Raw genomic sequence first — 21,797 nt, forward strand, 5'->3', positions numbered from 1 at the left:
CTTTTGGAGCCTCCGTTCGGTTCGGATCCCTGTGTGTCACTAGCGCATCTATTCCATCAGACGGCGTTTATACTACTGATGAATGAATCCTCCGCAGAATGCCAGGATGCGGAAAGTTCCCAGCATGCCGTGGACCCACAGCCTGAGAGCTTTTACTACGTTGCGAGCTTTTCCCTAACCCCAAGTCCGGGTTGAAGGAAAAGTGCTCAGTAATTCTACGAATTGGGAATACCTATTACATTCAATTTTAATGGTGAACGGAAATTGCAAAAATCAGAAGCAGAACTTAAAACCCTTAATAACAAAATAGAAATTGATAAAAACATTTTTTTTTTCAAAGTCAAAATTCTTCAGCTCTAAAAATTCATTTTAGATGCTCCGTGGAAATTGTTTTATTTACTGGCGATTTTACTTTGAATTACGGATTTTTTGGAATACAAGCAGAGGGACATCAAGCGGAAGGGGTGAGCAGGGCGGCGTGGTAGGCGATGTGCTCGGCGACGAAGGTGGCGATGTAGAAGTAGCTGTGGTCGTATCCCTCGCGCTGCTTGAAGATGGTCTGGATGTGCTCGTTGCCATCGGCGGCAGCTAGCAGGTTCTCCGGAAGCAGCTGCTTGCCGGCCAGGAAGTTGTCTGCTGCCCCTTGGTCGATAAAGAGCTCTTGCGGTGTGCTCTCGTACTGCGACACCAGATGCGTGGCATCCCACTGGGCCCAGTCATCAGGATTGGAACCCAGATAGCCGGCAAAGGCCTTCTGACCCCACGGGCATTCGGTGGGATTGGCAATCGGGGCGAAGGCGGACACCGACTGGTACAGTCCAGGATTCTTGAGGGCGCTGATCAGGGCTCCGTGGCCTCCCATACTGTGGCCTAATATTCCCCGCCTACCGGGAACCACGGGAAGATTGGCATTGACCACATCCACTAACTCCTGAGTCACATAGCTGTACATTTTGTAGTGCTTGGACCACGGCTCCTTCTTGGCATCCACGTAGAATCCAGCCCCGCTACCAAAGTCGTAGGCATCATCCTGCCCGGCGATTTCCACTCCCCGAGGCGAAGTGTCCGGATTGACAACGATTAGGTTGTGACGGGCGGCGTGCTGCTGGAAGCCGCTCTTCTGGATGAAGTTCTCGTGGGTGCAGGTCAGTCCGCTCAGGAAGAACAGCACCGCACACGGTTTGCCCTCTAGAGCAGCCGGCGGCAGGAAGACGCCAAAGGTCATGTCGCAATTTAAGGTGTCGGAGCGATGGCGGTACACGCGTTGCTCGCCCTCGAAGCACTTGTTTGCGGACAGCTGTTCGAGCGTCATGTTCTGCGGGTAAAACGGCGTAAATAATATGTAAATTGAAACTGAAATATATAAATTTGCAAGACGCACTTAACTTTAATGTTCCAAAAATAACAAACGATAAAAAACAGTGTGGCCGTGTGCAGAGCGCCAAAAATATATATTCCGGTTATGAAAGCTTTCGAAACATATTGGGAACTATCGATGAATATAGATAAGTCCTCATAAAAATTAATATTACATTTGCTAATATAATTTATTCAAATAAAATTAAGCCCGTAATGATTAACGCCGTTTATTGCTATTCTTAAAACTAAACATATTCTTTAAAAGAAAATAACTAATTGCAATGTGCCCGTTCCAAAAAAAAATACCTACTCCGTAACGATAATTTCGGAGATACCATCCCTAGCCGGGAAGAAGAAGCGTCAGTTGGCAAAATTGCAATTGTTTATTGTTGTTAAACTGGTTTAATAAAAAGTACACCTGTTAAAGAGCCAAAGAATGTCAGAAGAAGCGGCCAGCACGTCGGCCTTTGGCTTCAAGAAGCGAAACATCAAGAAGGGAGCAGGAATTCGTCGCAAAAAGGAATCTAGCAGTAATGAATCTGGTAAGAACATAACTTTACCGCCAAAAAAGAAAACCGGCAAATATTATTGATTTTCCAGCAAAAAGCAGCGATGAAGAGACTAAAGGCAAAGCCAGTGCCCTAGTGCGAGCCGAGAACCGTCGAAAGCGGACCAATCCCAACTTTCAGAGCACCAAGACTCTCAGCAAAGCGAAGAGACAAGCAGGAGCACCCGGTGAAGATTGCTCATCCTCCGCCTCTGACGATGATAAACTGGGCATTGCGTACAAATCCAAACGCGAGGCGCTGCCCAGCGGACCCCAAGATCAGGGAGCCACATCCATTAATGAAGTGGACACTGAATTGGATCGCGATGCGCAGGCCATTCACGCGAGAGCCTTGAAAATCAACGAGGAGCTGGAGGGCAAGGCGGACGATAAGATCTATCGCGGACTCAATAACTATGCGCAGTACTACAAAAAACAGGATACAGCGGCAGGGAATGCCAGCTCCGGAATGGTACGAAGTGGTCCTATTAGGGCTCCTGCCCATCTTAGAGCAACTGTCAGGTGGGATTATCAGCCGGATATCTGCAAGGACTACAAGGAAACAGGATACTGCGGCTTTGGCGACAGCTGTAAGTTTCTGCACGATCGCAGTGATTACAAGGCGGGCTGGCAACTGGAAATGGATCATGAGAATCAGCGAACGGGTGATGTGGACTCCGATGGCGATGATGGCAAGTATGAGATTCACTCTGATGAAGAAACACTGCCTTTCAAGTGCCACATCTGCCGTCAGAGTTTTGTCAATCCCGTGGTAACAAAGTACGAACATGAAAATGATTTCCTAACCTGTTTTACAAGACATATACATATTAATTTTCCCTTCAGGTGCAAGCACTATTTCTGTGAAAAGTGCGCCTTGGCCCAGTACAAAAAGTCACAACGCTGCATCATCTGCTCTCAGCAAACAAATGGGATTTTCAATCCCGCAAAAGAACTGATAGCTCGTCTCAAGACGAATCCAATAGAAAACTCAGATAGCGATGAGGAGGAACTTGGAGCCAATGAGGATAAACCTCGAGCAGAGGAAGAGGCACAGGAGATATCTTCCGATGATAGTGATTAATTAAAATTCAAATCATGTGGCTTATAGGCCACTAAAAATCCTAGAGTCGAAACCACTGCCCACTACTAAAGAAACTAACGGTTCGGGGGGTGAAAATTAATTAGACAATAACGTATTTTTATTAGAAATAAATATTTGATTAAATGTTTTAAATAAAATCTTTTCTACATACATTCATAGCATTGAAACACCGATAGGTGGCGGGTAAGAAAATGTAAAAATCGTTGTTTATGTAAAAGATACACAAATATTTACACACGCGAGACTAAAGAAACAAAAATAATACTTGGCCAAAAGTCAAAATATATTTGGTAAATTTTAAAAAGCCTATTTATTATTCAGATAATATTATTTAGTATGATTAATAATATTAAGTTAAAAATAATTTTAGGGCTAATTATTATAATTGAATAACCTACAAATCATGCCAAGCAGTTCTGATTGTTTGTTCTAAGTTAGTTTATGTATGTCTTTTTTTATATTTCGTTAATTCAGATACAAATTCATTTTGATGCATAGGAATTTAAAGAAAGGCGGCTGGAAAATACATCGTAAAAAGCTTTATATAAAACGAATCACGACGGCTTGGGTTTTATACCATTTAGTCTGCAGGACCTAAAAGCCTTACTCACCTCGGTCATTATGTGCCCAAAGCTGAGTACAATGCTCCTTCGCTTGGGAAGATTTGAACACGCGACTATGGAGTATGCGAACGAGCTTCTACCACTTACACTGGGCAGACGAAGAAAATTTCTTCCCATCCCCAAGGAAGCTGCATTAACTTTGTGATTTCGATCGAGTTTTGCTTGACGTTTAGAACGAACCAAGGCCAACTCTGATTCCTTCTGCGTTGGCAATCGTGGAAAACCAACAACTTAACCCCAAATTTAAACTTGGCAAGCCATTGTAATAAAACTCTTATAATTTAATTACCAGCACTTTTTTTCCGGTTTCACTCGCATCAAAATGCACAGGCACAATAGAAAGTTGGGGAATTGTAATGATAGATAGGAAAAGGAGTAAAGCGGGCCAAACCTATTCGGAAGTAAATTCGTTTGACTTTTGCCCGCTAAAATCAAAACCTCCTGCCAAACTTCTAGGCCCCATTGTTTCACAGCACAAAGCCGAAATATTGGCCAATGGTAACGAATCGATGCTTAGCCACAAATTCCAAAATCCATCCGGCTTCTCAGTTCACCCTTTTGCCAGCTCTGAGCATGCAAAATATGAGCACATAAGCCTTTAAAAGCAGGGCAGCTAAGCAAAAAAGATAAAACTTCTACTTTCCGGGATTCTGGATGCCACAATGTTGAAACGATTTGGTTGGGGGTAAGCTATGGGGTATATGGAGAAGATTTCCCTATTGCTGTGTTAACATATATTACTTAGAGATTAATATAATATAATATAATATAATATAACCACGTGCTTATACCTAGTTTGCTCATGGTATTCACATTCACATTTCTTTAAGACAGTAATTACTGCAGTCAGGAAATTTACCTCTGCTAAGGATTTCTCCAATGATAACAATCACGGTACATATCAAACTAGCTTACGGCTGGTAGGTCACGTTCGCATTTCCTCACATTTTGTGTGCCACTCACTTATTGGCAGTGCAATGGTTAATTGAATGACAAAGTCGTGCATGATGAACGCGACTTAATTGAGGTGGCGGTAACGATTGTTTCGACATGAAGCTGCGGCGCAAATAAAATTGGCGCCAAATCAGTTTTAATTATTTCCATAAATGCGAAAGTGAGCGGCAGACGTGAGCTCTGAAATTTTATAGTTTCTCTGAGGGGCTTTGATTGCCAAAGCGCAATAAGGGGGCAGGGGATTTGGGTTGCTTTTTGGCGAAGGACGGGTAATTTTTCCGCCTAATTAGGATATAGAAATTTGTGTGCGGTTGCTCACACGATTGCGTCTCGGCCCAGTCAAATTGGGCGTTAAATGTGTTTGACGCCTCCAGAAGTAGGCGAACTTTTTTTCATTCTCGAAAAATCATGTTGATGTGGTGTGTTCACTAGCTAAGTAAGTTACATTCAATTTTTGTTATATATATTATATATTTTTATATATATATAATAAAACTATAATTAAAACAAGGCGAACGAAAAAGCAATAGTCGACTTTCCTATCATAAATTAGGCAGTTTAAATCCGACTATACAAATCACTTATCAGATAGCTGAAATGATCGTAAATTAAGGTATACAAATAAATTTTCGTTCAGAACTAGTTTGAATAACATCTTAAAAATTTTACAAATTTATGTATGAACATAAGCAAACAATTAAAGATATCGTTTTTCCCCGTGTATATGTATACCCAAGGGCATCTATCTGTACGTTTGTTGGGCTGCACGCTGTTTGTTTTCATTCGCTTTTATTTATTGGCTTCTAATGTCATTGACTATTATATTATCCCAGGGGCTGGATGGGATGGTCCGCGCAGAAGTGCCCCTACCCTGAATTTGCTCCCTGGACTTGGGCTCAACTTGTCGCTTATTGTGTCAATTATCATTAATTCCTAAATGCCCTCCTGTCCGCACCAAGGCTGCAGCACCGTTTTGAATGATACTGCTCCTGGAGCGACCTGAACGGGCTCTGAACTTTCAGTACGTGTCCTGGCCATGTTGAAATGTCAGGCCCGGCCATATAAATTGTTATTGCCTGTGCGTTCCATCACCAGGACTCCTAGAACATCGTGGCCCGGCATTCTAAAAGTTTGCCAAACTTTGCCATATGTATTTACGCTTTGACTCCCAATAATTTATGGTCCATTCAGTGTTAAGTTCGCTCGTTGTCCAGGAGCTATGTTGTCGTTGAGGATTAACTTTAGTTTCAAATCGAACAATTAAGAACGCGCCATAATTACTGTGTAAATGAACCCCGCACTGCAGGCCGTAAATAATACACAACAGCAATATTATGCCACCGCAAAAACCCCAGGCTCATTAATCTTTCACTTAATAGTCCCGAATAATTAAACAGGACAATTGCACACTGGCCCCAGCCGACCAATTAAAAGCCAATTTAAAGAGATAACAATTTATGAAATTCCTCAATTGAAAGAACACATTTTCTAAGCGCAAACATGGCCCCGAATGTGAATAAGTGTGAATTTCCATGTGCGACTGAGAATCACAAGTTATGGCCCTCAAATCTGTGTCTCTGATAAAGGTTCATGCCCCTGCAGACACGACCGCAGCTTTAATTTATAACAAACACTCTGTGTGGCTGGGGCCTTTCCGAATCCGAAGAATCTTTGACACTTGCACTGCGCTGGCAGTTATCCAGGAAAAACGGCTAAGGACAAAAAAAAAGGAAGAAGGAAAGTTTTCTTCAAAACAAAAACCACTCGACATGTCCGGCCACAAGAATGCTTGTTGCTGGTTAGCCGCAATGCAAATAAAGATAAAATGCAAAGTGGGCAGAAACTGGACAAATGCACCAGGCCAAATGCAGCAACGAGGATGCTTGATGGCCACAATGGCAGCTACAGCAGGCAAACAAATCGCTGCTACTTTTGCGCCATTTTCGAATTGATGTTGGTCGATTTCTTGGTATCCCCCGGAATAGCGTGTAGTCGCCCTCTGGTTTTCTGGTTTACGACTTTGCAAGACTTGCCCGCTTTTGGCCAGAAACTTTTGCCTGCACTTTATGATTTTTGCGCAAACTTTTGTCAGCTCGGCTTTCGCTTTGTTTGTCGCCCTTGCTTTATGGACACCAAGGAGCAGATGCCTTATGTCTGATGTTTCCACCATATTGATGTTTATTGTACTCGAAACATAAAAAAATATTCAAAAAAATAAAATAAACCGAACAAAACAAATATATAATAAGAAGGTTACAAAAGTTTGTGGCATTTCGTCTGACATTTCTTCGATTGCTCGAAAAGTTGTTGCACGTGCACGGGACAAGCCAAATCAATATTTTCATTACTGATGTGTTAAAATGGATCTCTAACAAAAAAAAAAACAAGAGAGAACGCTATAGTCGAATTCCCCGACTATCTGATACCCGTTACTCAGCTAGTGGAGGGGAGAAGGAGAGTCTTAAACACAGTTTTTAGCGGTTTGTTGTCGTTATAGTGGGCGTGGCAGAAAGTTTTTTGGCATATCGATAGAAATTTACTAATACAAGACTAATACAAAAATAAAAAAATATCAAAACATTTTTCAAAAGTATGGGCGTAGCAGCTTTGGGCGGTTTGTGGGCGTTAGAGTGGGCGTGGCAAAAAGTTTTTTGACAAATCGATAGAAATTTACAAGACCAATATAAAAATGAAAAAATATCAAAACATTTTTCAAAAGTGTGGGCGTGGCAGCTTTGGGCGGTTTGTGGGCGTTAGAGTGGGCGTGGCAAAAAGTTTTTTGGCAACTCGATAGAAATTTAGAAGACCAATACAAAAATTAAAAAATATTAAAACATTTTTCAAAAGTGTGGGCGTGGCAGTTTTGGGCGGTTTGTGGGCGTTAGAGTGGGCGTGGCAACATGAATCGACAAACTTGCGCTGCTTCTATGTCTTGGGAGTCTGTATGCTTAATCTCAACTTTCTAGCTTTTGTAGTTCTTGAGATCTCTACGTTCATACGGACAGACAGACGGACAGACGGACGGACAGACGGACATGGCCAGATCGACTCCTGATCAAGAATATATATACTTTATATGGTCGGAAACGCTTCCTTCTGCCTGTTACATACTTTTCAACGAATCTAGTATACCCTTTTACTCTACGAGTAACGGGTATAATAAATTGAAATTGTGAGGACGATACACTAAGATACCCTGCTTACGAGGGTACGGGTAAAACTGCGAAACTAGTGATTTTTTATAGTTATTATTATAATTATCACTATCTTGATTTATTCTCGGAATTTCCAGTTTTAATAGCGGAATTTCCAGTTTCTTATCAGTGGAAGGGCAATGGAATAGAAATTCCCCTGAAATCTTTTTCTTGTATTTATTCTATTATATCCCAAGAAAAAACTTATTTAATTTAATTTATTTGCATTAGTTTAGTTAGGCACTTTTATAATATAAGTAAATTGTATAAAACAACCCAAAAGAAAAGTTTGAATAAAATTTTAATATGTACTGTGTTTACTGACACAAATGTAGTTAAAACACAGTGAAAAAGGTTTGTAAATTGTAATATTTTCTTGCAACTAGAATTGTTGTTTTATTGCTAAATGGTAAGTAAAAGCAGTAAAACGGATTATCCAAGTTATGCTTTTAGCAAACAGCGTTCAATTAAATATATAAGCTATGAGTAATTGTCCCCAAAGCAGAAACATTAAAAACCCAGGTTTGCATTTAATGTTTGCACCTTGCCCGTGAATGTCCGGCACGAATATTGTGGGTCCGGCCGTTCTTGTGTGAATTCGGAGCACTCATCGTATCCTGTGCACAGTTACAACTTCCGGGCAAACACACAAATGAGCTACAAAATACATTTGCCGCCACAAAATAGCAAAATGCCTGCAATGAGCAGGCACTAAGACAACAATAGAATGGTTGACTGGTCCGCATGTCCTTTTCAGTCTAGGCAAATGAGGCCATTTTGCTGGGATAAGTCTGTAAAGGCCTTGCAGGATCGACTGGCAGGATGGGTGGTGTGGTCGGTAGGAAAGCCATTGTCCAGTCCATGAAAAGTTTCAATAAGGAAATATGGACAAATAAAATAAATGAAAAGTGTCTGAAAAATGTAACTTTAATAAGCTCAAGAATGGGAAGACAAAAAGCAAAATGTTTTTAAACGAATGTGTATTAGGGTGTGTCAAGGGGTTTTTGCTTTTGACAGTTTTGTGAGAGTTTTAAACAACAACAAGTAGCCATTTGCCGTTTTCCGGACTTTCTTTGGCCGTTGCTAAGCTGAAAATATTTTCATTATAAACTTTGCGACAGGTTTTCCCCTCTAAATGTGTGTGCGTGAGTGTGTGTGGCTGTGACTTTGTGTCGCTGAACGGGAACGGAAATGCGCCATTAACTGGCAAGTCAAGCTTATTAGCTGCAATAAAAAATAATAAGCTGCAAAGTTATGTTGCAATTGTGGCATATTTTTTCACCCAGCAGACTGTCTATTGCTGTGACTTTCCCCCGTACAAAGGAAAACATATACGTGGCTTTTCTTGTGTTAAAAATTCTTTGTTTGCACTTTCGCCTCCTTCGCCGAAGGAGAACTTTTCTCCACATTGTGCTTCTGTCTGCGGGTGATTGTGTGACAGCCAAGGACAAAATGCCAAAGGGGACAGGGCAGTGCAGTCTTTCTTTCACTTCGCCGGCGCAGAGAGCAAATTCGAGTTAATTTTATTTTAAAAATCGTGCTACAATATGTTCCCGGTCTTTGTGGAAAGTGACCGAGGCTTCCTTTCCGACTCTAACTTGATATCTGATAGTTGACTCCCACACGACCCTCAGATGAGTGCGATTATGAGACGGGGAATGGGCATGGGCATCACAATGGGTGTGAGAATGGGTATGGGAATGGGCTTGAGAATGGCACTGAGCCCGAGAAAGCGAGAATGTGTGGACAAGACACTGAGAACTTGACAAATTGACAATGTGCCAGGCGTTGATAGAGTCCATTGAAAGTTGATAGTGGGAAGCCTGGAGACAAATGAAAATTTTGAATTGACAGCTTTTAAGGAGTTAATTTTTTTAATTTCCTTTTGTGCGTATTTTACTGTTTTTATTCATTAAAATATCTAAAGAATTATTGTTAGATATATTTATATTACAACTGTAGTTGCTTGAATACTAATATTTGTAATATGTTTATTAGGTAATGCAGTTAAAATCTCCATATGTAAGTTTACTTTCTGCTCAAATAATTCAGTCGAGTCCACTTATATATTTAAATTATTTTTTCTTTTGCGTAATTAGCAAATCTAGTCAATTAAATATAAATTAATTTACTCTAATCCATTTACGCTTTCTTTATTAAGTGTATTGTGCCACATTGTCAGCACATTTTAGCTTAATTTCCCATTGGTTTCCGCTCCCTAAGTTATTTGAATAAACATCCAATCAGAACTTATTGTTTACCATTATAATTATAATAATAATAATCATGGCTGTGGTTGTGGCTGGCGCTGCCATTAAAAGTTTTGAAATTTAAACACCTGTCAGTCGTTTCAGCGCTCAATGGCCCAGCCCGGCATTAATAACAAAACAATTTATGCAACTTTTTCGCCGGGAGAGGGGTTTTCCAAAACAGGAGCGAGGAATCGAGGAGCGATGGAAAGTGCTGAGCGGGTGGAAAGGTACATAATTTTAATAATGTCCTGCTAATATCGAGCGCAATAACAATAACAACCGCAGGGAAAGTTAAATGGAGAAGGAAACGAAAGATGGCGACCCTGCGGCCAAAATATTTATATACCCCCCACGAAAAAGGGGAGACTCGCAGCCGGGTATATGTCTGCACCTCTCAATCATGGCTTATACTCCAGCTTTTTCGTTAGACAGCAGTCGAAAGTAAAGTTTTCGTTACCCTAATGGAGCCCGAAGTGAAGTAAGGTCGGTGGCCAAAACTGTGGCTGCGGGGTGCAACGGCTTCGTAACGTATTAAAAAAGTTTTTGCTGCCAGTTGAACTCCGACAACAGGTTGTACTACCTCGTACTAACACAGTTTAAACCGCAGTCGAGCCACCCTCCCAAAAAATCAGAAGACACTTTTATGTATTTCGTTTCGGATTCCGGGGAAATTCAGCTGCCGAGCTCGGAACTAAGTCACACTCCAGGACTGCTACGATTCGGTCTCTGAGTAAATTATTTGAAAAACTTTACCTTTATCTGTTGATACAAAGTAGGTGGTTTCCTAGTGGCCTTCTCTGTTCTTCTTGGTTGGCTCCTCTCCTTTGTGGTTCGTCTACATCTTCTTTTGGCCAAAGCTTTTCGCCTTCTTGGCTTTGGGACGAACGGAAACGTCCGAAAACGGAACTCGATTTTATTTTAAGACTTTTTAAATGGACTGTCAGCGCAATTGCTTATTATAAAAACAAGTAAATAGTATATTGGCGTCGGGTTAAAATATAAATTTTCTTTGTCAGTTCAATGTTGTATACGATCTGGATTAAAACTCTCCTTCTTCGCTGTTGTTTCTATGCTGTTTTAATATTTTGTTATTAACTTTCTTCGTTGCTATTATCTTTTGTTTAATTTATCTTTTTTTTTACGATTAATGTTATTTTTTAAATTATGCAAATGGAATTTTATTTGCTAATTTGTAGTTGTTGTACCCGTCACTCGTAGAGTAAAAGGCTATACTAGATTCGTTTAAAAGTATGTGACAGGTAGAAGAATATGCCAAAATAGCTGAGCAACGAGTATCTGATAGTCAAGAAACACTAATATAGCCTTCCTTTTGGTTTTTCTTCTGCATTATACGCGTATTTTGGGCTCAATTCGGGGAAAGTTTGGGTGCATTATTGGCCGATTGTTTTTACGCTCTCGTATAGCTTTGGAGGTGCATGTTCGTGTTGATTTTGGGTCTAAGAGAAAAGTCTGGTCGAAATATCCTGGGAAGGGAGAGTATCAAGTAAAGCAACTGTTTTAAAAATAAATTATTTAAAAAGTTGTATTACTCACGATTTGTAGAATTACACAAATCGTTACCATTGAAGGTAAAATTATATAGTGTAGGCAGTACAGTGGTAAAATTATCGAATCGAACAAACGCCTGGCCAAGATATCCATTTTCGATGTTACGCATGGAATCAATTTTTGATGGGTACGGTGCAAATTCACTGACTTGCTGCAGAGTAGATAAAGGATTAGGAAAACCTCATAGCTTTCAGACCTTTGGTTCTCACTCACATGTATAGAGCCCTTGTGCAAGAATACAGCATTAAAGTTTAACTCTGGAACACCTGCTTTATCGGCAGTAAAAACGCCTATGTAACTGCCGTTGGCTTCTATGCCGTATGTAAAATATTTCGAGCAATTGTGGTTTGGAAAGCTTAAAGCCTCTGTGGAGGCTAAAAAGAAGCACATAAATATCAGAAATATGTTTGCCATTCCGGTGGTATGAAATGAAACTCTCTCGGTGAACACTTAAGAAGAACTGGCAATTTGCTGAGCCGATAGGCGTAATGATTCTGTTTAAATTTAAAAAAAAGAAAAAGCTCTACGCTGGAGATAAGCAAAGCGATTGCTCACGAGCTCCACCTGGCGGCGGGAACTTTTTTTTGAAAAAGTACGATCTTACATACATATATATATATTTTGGCCGTTCGGTTTATGGCGCATCTCCTTTTGCCAAGTCTTAAGAACGTTTATTCTACGAGTTATGATTTATAAATTAAAACAAAAGTTTTTTTTTTTATTTCTGATAACGCGTTGGTCGTATTGTTTGTATGAATGTGTGTGTGTTTTGAATACTTATAAAGCCTTTGCTTATCTCTTATTTTATGATTTATAAATTAAAACAAACGTTTTTTTTTTTATTTCTGATAACGCTTCGGTCGTATTGTTTGTATGAATATGTGTGTGTTTTCATTACTTATAAAGCCTTTCCTAATCTCTTATTTTATTTATAAGGAGTATATTTTGTGTAATGTTGTGATTTGAGATATGGACGCTTATATAACATAATTTTACAGCAATTTATTATATTTCATGGTTAAGCATTGGTAAGTTTATAAATAGCTTACATATACCAGGTTTTTTTTTTGAGCGTTGAAAATGTTAATAGTAACATATAGATTTCTTTCAATTCTCGCCTGGCAAAGCTATAAATCTCAATTTAAAATCAGTGCCAAGTGAATAGGTTTAACTTTTCATTCAATAAATACTGAGCAGAGACGTATGCCCCTGCTTCGTCGTATGTGTGTCCTTCTAAAAGTGGGCAGAGTGCACGTAGAATGCATTAAAGATAAAAGCCGCTGCAGTTTGGAAAACTTCAAACTGGAAAATATGATACAAAAGGCAACAGTGGATGGCAAAGAAGATGGGGTGAGCAATGGAATGTTGGCTATATGCAGTGTGGCCATAATTTCCAACAGTGGTTTTTATGCTGAATGTGCATTTTACGACTTTTTAAGTGCCAGGGCAAACAAAACTTTCCGTGGGAGCCGCAGGACCTCCAGGACTTCCAGGACCAACACCAGAAGCAGCAACAGCAGCAGAAGCAGAAACAGAACGAGAACCAGAACCCTGCCGTGCAACTGGCAGCTGGTGCTTTGTGCTGCCGGCGGGACACCTTGTATGTATACAAAAAACGCCAGACATATTTTCTTTCAACGAGAATAAACTTTGCTTTTCAAATATATATTTTCAAACTTTCAAACCATGGCGAAGCCAAAGCCCGAAAGGGGCGCACTAAGTCCAAGTTTACGAAAACTTAATTCTATTTTTAAAGCACCAACAACGAAATAACCTTACACTCACACCAACACACCTACGCAGGACATGGAAAGGCGAAGAAAGGCAAGGCAGTTGCAGTTGCAGTTCCGTTTCCGCCCGTTGTTGCATGGAGGCACTAAGTTATCGTCTTTATTGTTTGTCACATACATGACCTCACAATTGTGTTCCTGTTCCTTGGCGGCTCTGCCTTAGCCGCTATACTCGTTCCCTTTCGCATTCCCATTGGCATTGCCGAGTTCTGCGCTGAATGGCAATGCGAGCGGAAACGGAAATGGCATAAGTTGTTGTCGCCTACTAGTTCACACGTAAGTCCGTTCATTCAACAATAAAAAGACGTTGCTGCAGCGCTAAAGACGCTACAAAAGGAGGGGAAATGCTGCGGACCTGGCCACTGAGATGGTGAGGGCCAACAATGAAATCCCATAAAAGAAAATCAAGGCGGTGGCTTTTCCGGGAATTCAGAGATGGCAATGTGATATACTGAGTGTCGGCGCTCAAACGAAGAAGCCTTCAGTGTTCTTTGTCGTTGCGGCACTTCTTTTCGCTCTCGGGTTTGTTTAGGATGACCTTTAAGGAACCAAATAATTTTGATCAAAGAGCTTTTGATAGTGTTTTTTCTTAAACTTAAAAATAAACTGCTTTTAAAAATAAATGTAGTAAACAGTGACTATAACTTAGAGAGCTTAGGTCTAAATAAAATGTTTAAACTTCCATATGGCAATTTTGGTTAAAACAACTTTCAATGGTCCCAGTCTAAAAAATTTGATTATTACTTGATTAGGTATTCTTTTCATTGGATGTTCTGATGCTGTTTTTATTAGATTGAACCTGAAAGAAATTTAAAACCATCCTAGTGTTGATTAATTTCAACCGAATGTTTAAGAACTAATATCATGTCGTTTGCCTGCCAAAATCACAGTTTCCCATCTCTATGGCCCACCTGGATTACTGCTATTCTTAGCTGAAATTTGCTGCATCCACCACGTCGTATACGTAATGTGCGTTGTTAAATTAGCAAAAGCTCTCACAAACGGAAGGATTTGGGAGGTGAAAGAGGATCGGAAAAATAAGCGGGGGAAGGACAGAGGGCATTTCATAAAAACTGCTAACTTCCTAAACTGATTGTGCCCTCCTCTCGATGGAGGGAGTGAGCTTCAAGTTGAATAGAAAATTGCAGCTGCAAAAGTTCTTTTCTGTCGTTTGTTGTCACTGTATTGGATCAACCTTCAACCTCTTTAGCCCGGTCCCGATGCGAAAACTCCGCCCACACTTCCCGTTTCTCCTTTCTGAAGCGTTGCACGTTTTTCTTATTCAAAAGTTATTGTGCTGCCGTCAGGAAAGTTTCCCTTTTTCCCCATCTCCACCTTCTCAAATGTCCAGTAGCCGGCCAAAATCCAATAATGGCTCAGAGGAAGACAGAGACAGAGGGGGAGAGGGAGATTTACGCACACACAGACACATGCGTAGCTTTCAAATACTAATCTACGCGCTATAATTGAAAAACTAACAGTTTTTGTAACGAGTTTTTCGTGCTTTTACTGCAAGTGTGCGCATTTTTAGTTTCTCTATCCCGGCGAGAGTGTCGCCCACTTTCTCTTTTCCACACATGCAGCCACTTTTGCCAGGCCTCAGTAAAACTGTAGCTCGGATGGAGTTTTTCCCATAAGCTGCAACAATCATTCTTTCAGGTTCGTTTTTTCCCGCCCTTTCAAGCACGCGCGCATATTTTTGCTGACTTTTGGGCATTTTTCTTCTTTTTTTTAAAGACTTAGCTGGGTGCTGTTTTCAAACTACGACAGTTCACCCTATGTTTTTGGGTTGCTTAGTTGCTTGTGAGAAGCTCTTGAATCTGGGCAAGGCAACTAAATAGTTTTATAAGTAGAGTTTCTTAAAAAAATGTAAGAACAAACGCTGGGTATACATATTAAACTAATTTTTTGTAGTAAGAGGATATAAAAACAAAAGACTCTGAACTTAAACATTCTTGTATAAAAATGTATTTTTAAACTACAGCTTAGGAAATAGTTTATGGCATTTACTTGATGACCTCAAGTAAGTTGAGTTGGTAACCATTAAACCCTAAACCAAACACTTTCATTTGTACATACTTCAGTGGTATGAGGCAAGTGCCAATGCAATGAATGAACGGAAAAATATCCATGAAATTGAAAAAATATGATGACACCTTCACTGCAAGTGAAACAATAGCTGCGGTTCGAGTGTGGTGGTGTGTGTACGGACGGGTATCCGTGTTTCTGTATGTGTTTGTATGGGTGAGTCCCCTTTCAGGGATTTGTAGTTTGGGCTTTTGTGTGCACGCTGGCTTGAAACATTTTTGCACTGCTCTGTTGGCCAGATTTCACTCGAAGCGAACGCAAACAACAAAACCGAAGCCGCACAAAAAGTGAAAGATAATTTTTGAAAAATTTCGTCTGAAAACATTTTGCCCCTGTCAGACTGATGGCAGCTTTCAATTCCCCTTTTTATGACTTAAGAGCCATATATGGCCAGGAGGATTTTGGCTTTTTTGTCACGATCTAAGCCGCGGTTCTGTTCCGATTGCCCGCGTGCGTTGTGACTCGCATGAATATTGGCATTCTTGGCTTTTCAATTTCGCCAAGAGCTTTACCAGCTTGATTTTTCCACTTTTTCTGTCCACATTTCGGCAGTGTACGTGAAATGCTCATAGTTCAAATTACCTGGCCAAGTGCCGCAAGCATTAAATTAAATACCTATTGTCTGTGGCCATTAAATGGAACGAGTTTGGTTCAAAGGAGCGTGTTTTTTACCCCTCTAGTTGAGGTCGAAATTTCTGCCAAGGGTTATGGCCACGTTGACCAAAAAAGCGTGCGTTCGAACAGCAACAAAAGGCGCTCGAGGGAGAAATTCAATCAATTCGTACGTGACATGATTATTTTATGTTTTTATTTATTTATTGTGCCCGCATTTTATTTTATTTTGTTTTTATTTATTCCTATACTTTAAAAAGTGTGTGCAGCCATAACGTGATACCTGTCACATTCTGGCGATCAATAAAGAGCTTGGGGCTGAATCTTGAGTTAGAAGATGTTCATAACCAGACTAGTGATTGTTTAATCATTTAAAATAGGAACCATACTGAAAAGGCTTTCTTATGTTTCAAATGCTCTGTTAAAAATACCAAGCATGTGATTTTAATGATATTATAATATATAATATTTTATACTTAGCTCAATAAATGATCGTCTTTAATGTTACTACTCAAGTCAATTCATTTAAAAGTTTTGTCGTAGATCCAAGGTATGTGGCTTAATAATAAAATGTATTATATATAATACTCATTATAATTAATTTTTTTGAATAGATTTTTATAACCGTTACTCGTAGAGTAAAAGGGTATACAAGATTCGTTGAAAAGTATGTAACAGGCAGAAAAAAGCGTTTCCGACCATATAAAGTATATATATTCTTGATCAGGATCAATAGCCGAGTCGATCTGGCCATGTCCGTCTGTCCGTCTGTCCGTCTGTCCGTCCGTATGAGCGTCGAGATCTCAGGAACTACAAAAGCTAGAAAGTTGAGATTAAGCATACAGACTCCAGGGACATAGAAGCAGCGCAAGTTTGTCGATTCATGTTGCCACGCCCACTCTAACGCCCACAAACCGCCAAAAACTGTCAGTGTTGAAGACTCTCCTTCGCACTTCCACTAGCTGAGTAACAGGTATCAGATAGTCGGGAAACTTGACTATATCGTTCTTTCTTGTTTTATGTATAAAGAGCCCTTGGATAATAACTATAATTTAACTTCTACCCTAATCGGTGGAATTATTTTATTTTATGAGTCTTGCTGGCATATGCACTACCATTTGAATTCGACCATCTGCTTTAAGAACAGAGGGGAAATATGTCCTCCCTCAATCTTGAAGAAACATTTCAAGTTGGGAGGAATGAAAGCGAAAAGAAAAACACAAAAAGGAGGCTAAAACAAGAAGGCAAACAATAAAGGCGTCCACAACGATCTAGCGATGGCAACTTGTTAGTTACACTTAACGAGCCAAAAACCGTATTTAAGCCAAATCGAGGCGGCAAAAAACAAAACCCAAGCCCATGTCCCAAAAATGTTTGAGGAGTGGGGGATCGGTTGGAGGTGTGACTATTGGGGATGTTGTTGGCTTTGGTGTCAAAGTAAATACATTCAATTTGATTGTGTTGTCCTTTTTTTGGCTGGTCTTTCTATTCGACCCTTGTGCCTGGGCCATCGATTGATAATTTAATTCAATTGTGCTGTGACTGCCATTAAAATTGGCAACTCGATAGCAAATGGCGACTCGACAGGGGCCACATAGAATGTTAATTTCTGGGTAAATGTGAGGCAGGCCACGTTCCTAGAGATTTGTACTCTTTTCGAGGACCGAAATCATCGACACGTTTTTGATGGATAACAACACAATTTAGCTGGAAAAAAATATTCTATTCGGTCACGTGTTGTTGTCATATAAAAATCATATTCAATTGCCCTTGCCAGTACGGAATTTCTGATCAGGCAATCACAGCTTCATCTCGTGGTTTATTTTTGGGCGTTCACGGGTGCCGTTTCATTCGAGCTTTCATTGTTCCGCGCTTAGGTCAATAATAGATTTGTTTTGCTTGGATTTAGATCCTGTTAACTTTAGTTTTACTATGCGATTGCATACAAGTTATTGCTAATTGTGGATGGTTGATGACATTTTAATAACATTTAAATTCAAGTGAAATATAAAATTCGCATACCACCTTCACAAACTATTCAGGCTGTGAACGTAATCATTTAAAACAATAAACGCTATAGTCGACTATCAGATACCTTTTACTTAGCTAGAGGGAGTGCAAACGGAAAAGTTCTCTTTGGAATATCAAAAAAAAATCCACAAAAGTTTTTGAAAGTGTGGTCCCACTCCACTCCGCCCACTATGAAGTTGTGGGCGGTTTGTAGGCGTTGGAGTGGGCGTTACAAAATCGACTTGGCTATTGATTGTGATTAGGAGTATATAAATACTTGATATGGTCGGAAACTATTCCTTATACTTGGTACATACTTTTTAACGAATCTATTACACCCTTTTACTCTTATAAAAATATTTTGATGTATGTATCTGTTTGTTAGAAACTAGTAAGTTAAAACTGTGGATGTGTCGAATGAATCCATTAGTTAGATATGAGAAAAAAACTGTATATTTGTTGAATGAAATAACAAATTTAAGAATTACTTGATACTATCGAGATGGGTAAACCCATTCTTCAATTAATAATGTAAATACCAAGGGCCTCATTTTTTATTCACTTTCAATTGTTCATCTCTAAAATACGATTATTGCTCTGCTGGGAACCTCTCATTAAGGAGCCACATTTAATCCCAACCGGCAGATAACAACGAGCGTGGCCTATTAAGTAGCAAAACAGTTTTGTTCCACCCTTTTGGTGGCTAAGAAAAGGATAACAAAGGCCACAACCGGTCTGGACAGTCGACAAGAAGAAACGAAAGGATTCAATTTGCATGAGCCACGTTAACAATAAATTTATAGTCTGTTTCTGCGGGGTTGTCCATGATATTGCTGCACTCCCCTCCATTCGCTCGTAATGAAATGCTGGAGGTCCAAACACGTTCGGCTAACGTATTCGTGTGATTTGCATTTGGGTGATGCTTCTGCAGAGTCCTGCTTTTAAAATGTTATCCCTGGGGTGTTTCCCGCTATCCCTGTGAATAGTTTAAACAAGCTTTAGATGCGGTTAGTATCGCGGAAAGTAGTGGAGTATAAAAAATATTTCAGTGGTAAAAAAGGTTCGATATAGTACTAAATTATTTTATATGGATACATACTATACTATAAAAATTAAAAATATAAAAATGAACTTAAAATTAAAAATATATTCATATATTGTAATGGAAGCAATATTTCTTTCAGCGGCGTTAAACAGTAATCGCAATATTTACGGGATATGAAAATAAATAAATTCTAGTGATAGGATAGAAAAACGCGACTTCCTCCCACTTTTTGTGCCCCCAGCGGTTGTCGCTTCATTGACAGGCGTGTGTCTGAAACGGAAGCTGCGTCTTCTATGGCGGCAACATTTGTTGATATGTCGCCTTTGTTTCGCAGGCTACCAGTGCCACGATTGCCGCCAGTGCCACCATCCGTTTCCCTTCCCCTGCGGCCCTTTGCTATCGCCCAGACAAATCCAATGAGTCCTGTGTGCTGCACCGCTCCGGGCTAAAGTAAGATGGGCATGGGCATGGGCATGGGCATGGGAATTTTTTCGCGTCTCAACTTGTCCGCTTGTGTGCTTTTTGTGCCTTTGTCAAATGGCTTTATCATTCGAATGACAGCAAATCCAGATCCGGTTACCAGGCTGACTTACAAGGGGAAATGGCATGGTATCTCTATGTGGGCGTGGGCGTCCCCCCAAGCCGCACTCAAGTGGCTGGTGGCTGGCGGCTTAGCTAATGATTCCAAGTGGCAAGTTATTGAAATCATTTAAATGCGCCATAAGCCAACGCATAGCCAGCCAAATCCGTAGACTTTAGACCCACCAGCAGACTATCTGCTTTACAATCGGCAGCAGACATCACAAAGTCATTTGCAGAACTGCACTTTAAGTGCACAGTGGAATGATTATTACTTGAGGGGCAATAGGGAATATTACTAAAATTGCCTACATAATTAGACAAACGATATTATTTACAGGACTTTAGCTTCATAATTGAATAGGAATGTAAGGTTTATATACATATAGTGTACTTTTTGTGTGGTTATAAACAACATTATTATGCCATCAGTTAAGTTATCTGTGAGGTATGCTATGTTGCTTGTGTGCTTACAATTCTTAAATAAAGCACATATAATACGAAGTATCAGAATCATTCTATATAGAAAAAAAGCCATTTGAGAGTTTAATTTTTAGGTTCACAAATCATTTTGTTCATTACTGACCACAGTTCCTGAATAAAATAAGTATGAGTCGTTAGCAACAATCGGATCAGTTGTCACACACTGAACTGCAAAAGACTCGTCACAGCGACTTACTGACAGACTGACAAACCGACAAGCTGACAGACTGACAAAGTGACAAACTGAGAAAATGACAGTCTGACAGGCAGACGGCGATTTCGTGTGCAGTCACAATTCTGTGAACTTTCCCATGGCCAGACTGGGATCTCCCAGATTTTGAGCCGGCGGCAGAGCCGGGATGAGTCGCAGCCACTGGTGGACTTTATGCAAATTTTAATTTTATACATAGACACATAAAAATAAATTGTTTTTACTCGTTTTTACTCTGGCAACACTTGCCAGCATATGCGAAGCTCTGATTCGAATACTCGTATATGTGTATTTACGTGTGAGTTGTGGGGCTACTTGTCATGCAGGCATTGTGTCTAACCCCCGTTTTTGGCCCCATTTCGGAAATTACTGGCCCAACTTTCTCTGTGGCACTGCAGCATATTGATTTTCTTTTTTAAGGGATTAAAAGGAAAATTATTTTACCAGAGATTTTGCATATTTATTGAACGTATCTGTGCTGGGAATCGGGATGTGTACATCTGTGCTTAGTGCTTATGTAGTACGTAAGAGTATTTTGCATTCACTTTGTATGAATTCTGGTCTTTCGTACGCAATATGCAAAATAGTGGATGTCCAATGAGTGCGGCTTTGTTATGGAAATATGATTTTGTAAGTTCTGTAAATTAGTCGAGTCCGTGCGGCCTTGGGTGAAACGGAAAAAATAATATTTATTTGATTGCATACCTTTACATTTGGTAGTTCAGCATAACACACTTTCTTATATGTCATCCATGAATCGGCAATTGATTTGAAAACACAAAGCCGAAAATCTGCTTTGCAAGCTCAAAGGCATTGGCCATTTCCTGTTTATACAGAGCAAACCAAGCAAATCCAAGCTTTTGTTTCTAATTTTGGGAATACTCGTAACTCGAAAGGCAAAAGTTTCAGTTCAGTTTCCTTTGTCGTTCGATTTAAAAGTAGCTCGGGGCCAAGTTTTTATACTTTTTGGCATAACAAATCAATTTCGTATTAGACTTGGGTCCTCTCAATCCAGCCCAATAAGCTTTGCCCGGAAATAACTTTCTGTTATTGTTGCCACAAACTATAACAAGGCGCTTAAAATATATAAAATATATAAAATATTGTTTTCGATTTGTGGGATGGCAGGGGATGCATGGTTTGAAATTGAAATGTGCCTGAGGGCAGCACCAAACTCCCCGAACGAAGAAAGTCGATCAAAACCAGCAGCCAAGGAAAGTAATAAAAACTTGCTGAAAGCTCGGCATTAAAAATATAACAAGCTAAAGGTTTTCTGTGTCATCCGTGCAACTTGAACTTGAAATTGAACTGCTTGAAAGTTGAGCGAGCATAAAAGGCAAAACGCAAATCAAAGACTTTCAACCCCATCTGGAAGC

The 21,797-nt window shown here is 40.0% G+C and overlaps 3 protein-coding genes across 5 annotated transcripts; 1 reads left to right on the top strand and 2 right to left on the bottom strand.

The window, feature by feature from the left end:
* Positions 1 to 363: 363 nt before the first annotated feature.
* LOC120451507 (S-formylglutathione hydrolase) lies at positions 364 to 3,808 on the bottom strand. 3 transcript variants are annotated; one of them, XM_039635261.2, is made up of 2 exons: positions 3,623 to 3,808; positions 364 to 1,315 (listed from the first exon to the last, which is right to left on the bottom strand). In XM_039635261.2, the coding sequence occupies exons 1-2, from the start codon at positions 3,749 to 3,751 to the stop codon at positions 452 to 454; spliced, it is 993 nt and encodes a 330-aa protein (XP_039491195.1). In that variant the 5' UTR covers positions 3,752 to 3,808; the 3' UTR covers positions 364 to 451. The 3 variants fall into 3 exon arrangements, with proteins under 3 accessions (XP_039491195.1, XP_039491196.1, XP_039491197.1); XM_039635262.2 differs by lacking the exon at positions 3,623 to 3,808 and adding an exon at positions 1,382 to 1,469; XM_039635263.2 differs by lacking the exon at positions 3,623 to 3,808 and adding an exon at positions 1,387 to 1,405.
* LOC120451506 (E3 ubiquitin-protein ligase RNF113A) lies at positions 1,704 to 3,148 on the top strand. Its single transcript, XM_039635260.1, has 3 exons — positions 1,704 to 1,901; positions 1,960 to 2,686; positions 2,753 to 3,148. Exons 1-3 carry the CDS (start codon positions 1,796 to 1,798, stop codon positions 2,988 to 2,990), a joined length of 1,071 nt encoding a protein of 356 aa, XP_039491194.1. The 5' UTR covers positions 1,704 to 1,795; the 3' UTR covers positions 2,991 to 3,148.
* A 6,267-nt stretch (positions 3,809 to 10,075) lies between the features above and the next one.
* Positions 10,076 to 12,052, bottom strand: LOC120452105. The gene is made up of 3 exons (XM_039636181.1): positions 11,817 to 12,052; positions 11,589 to 11,754; positions 10,076 to 11,518 (listed from the first exon to the last, which is right to left on the bottom strand). The coding sequence occupies exons 1-3, from the start codon at positions 12,015 to 12,017 to the stop codon at positions 11,382 to 11,384; spliced, it is 504 nt and encodes a 167-aa protein (XP_039492115.1). The 5' UTR covers positions 12,018 to 12,052; the 3' UTR covers positions 10,076 to 11,381.
* Between the last annotated feature and the right edge of the window lie 9,745 nt (positions 12,053 to 21,797).

The sequence above is a fragment of the Drosophila santomea genome, chromosome 3R (assembly GCF_016746245.2).
Source record: "Drosophila santomea strain STO CAGO 1482 chromosome 3R, Prin_Dsan_1.1, whole genome shotgun sequence".
In the NCBI taxonomy this organism is placed as follows: domain Eukaryota; kingdom Metazoa; phylum Arthropoda; class Insecta; order Diptera; family Drosophilidae; genus Drosophila; species Drosophila santomea.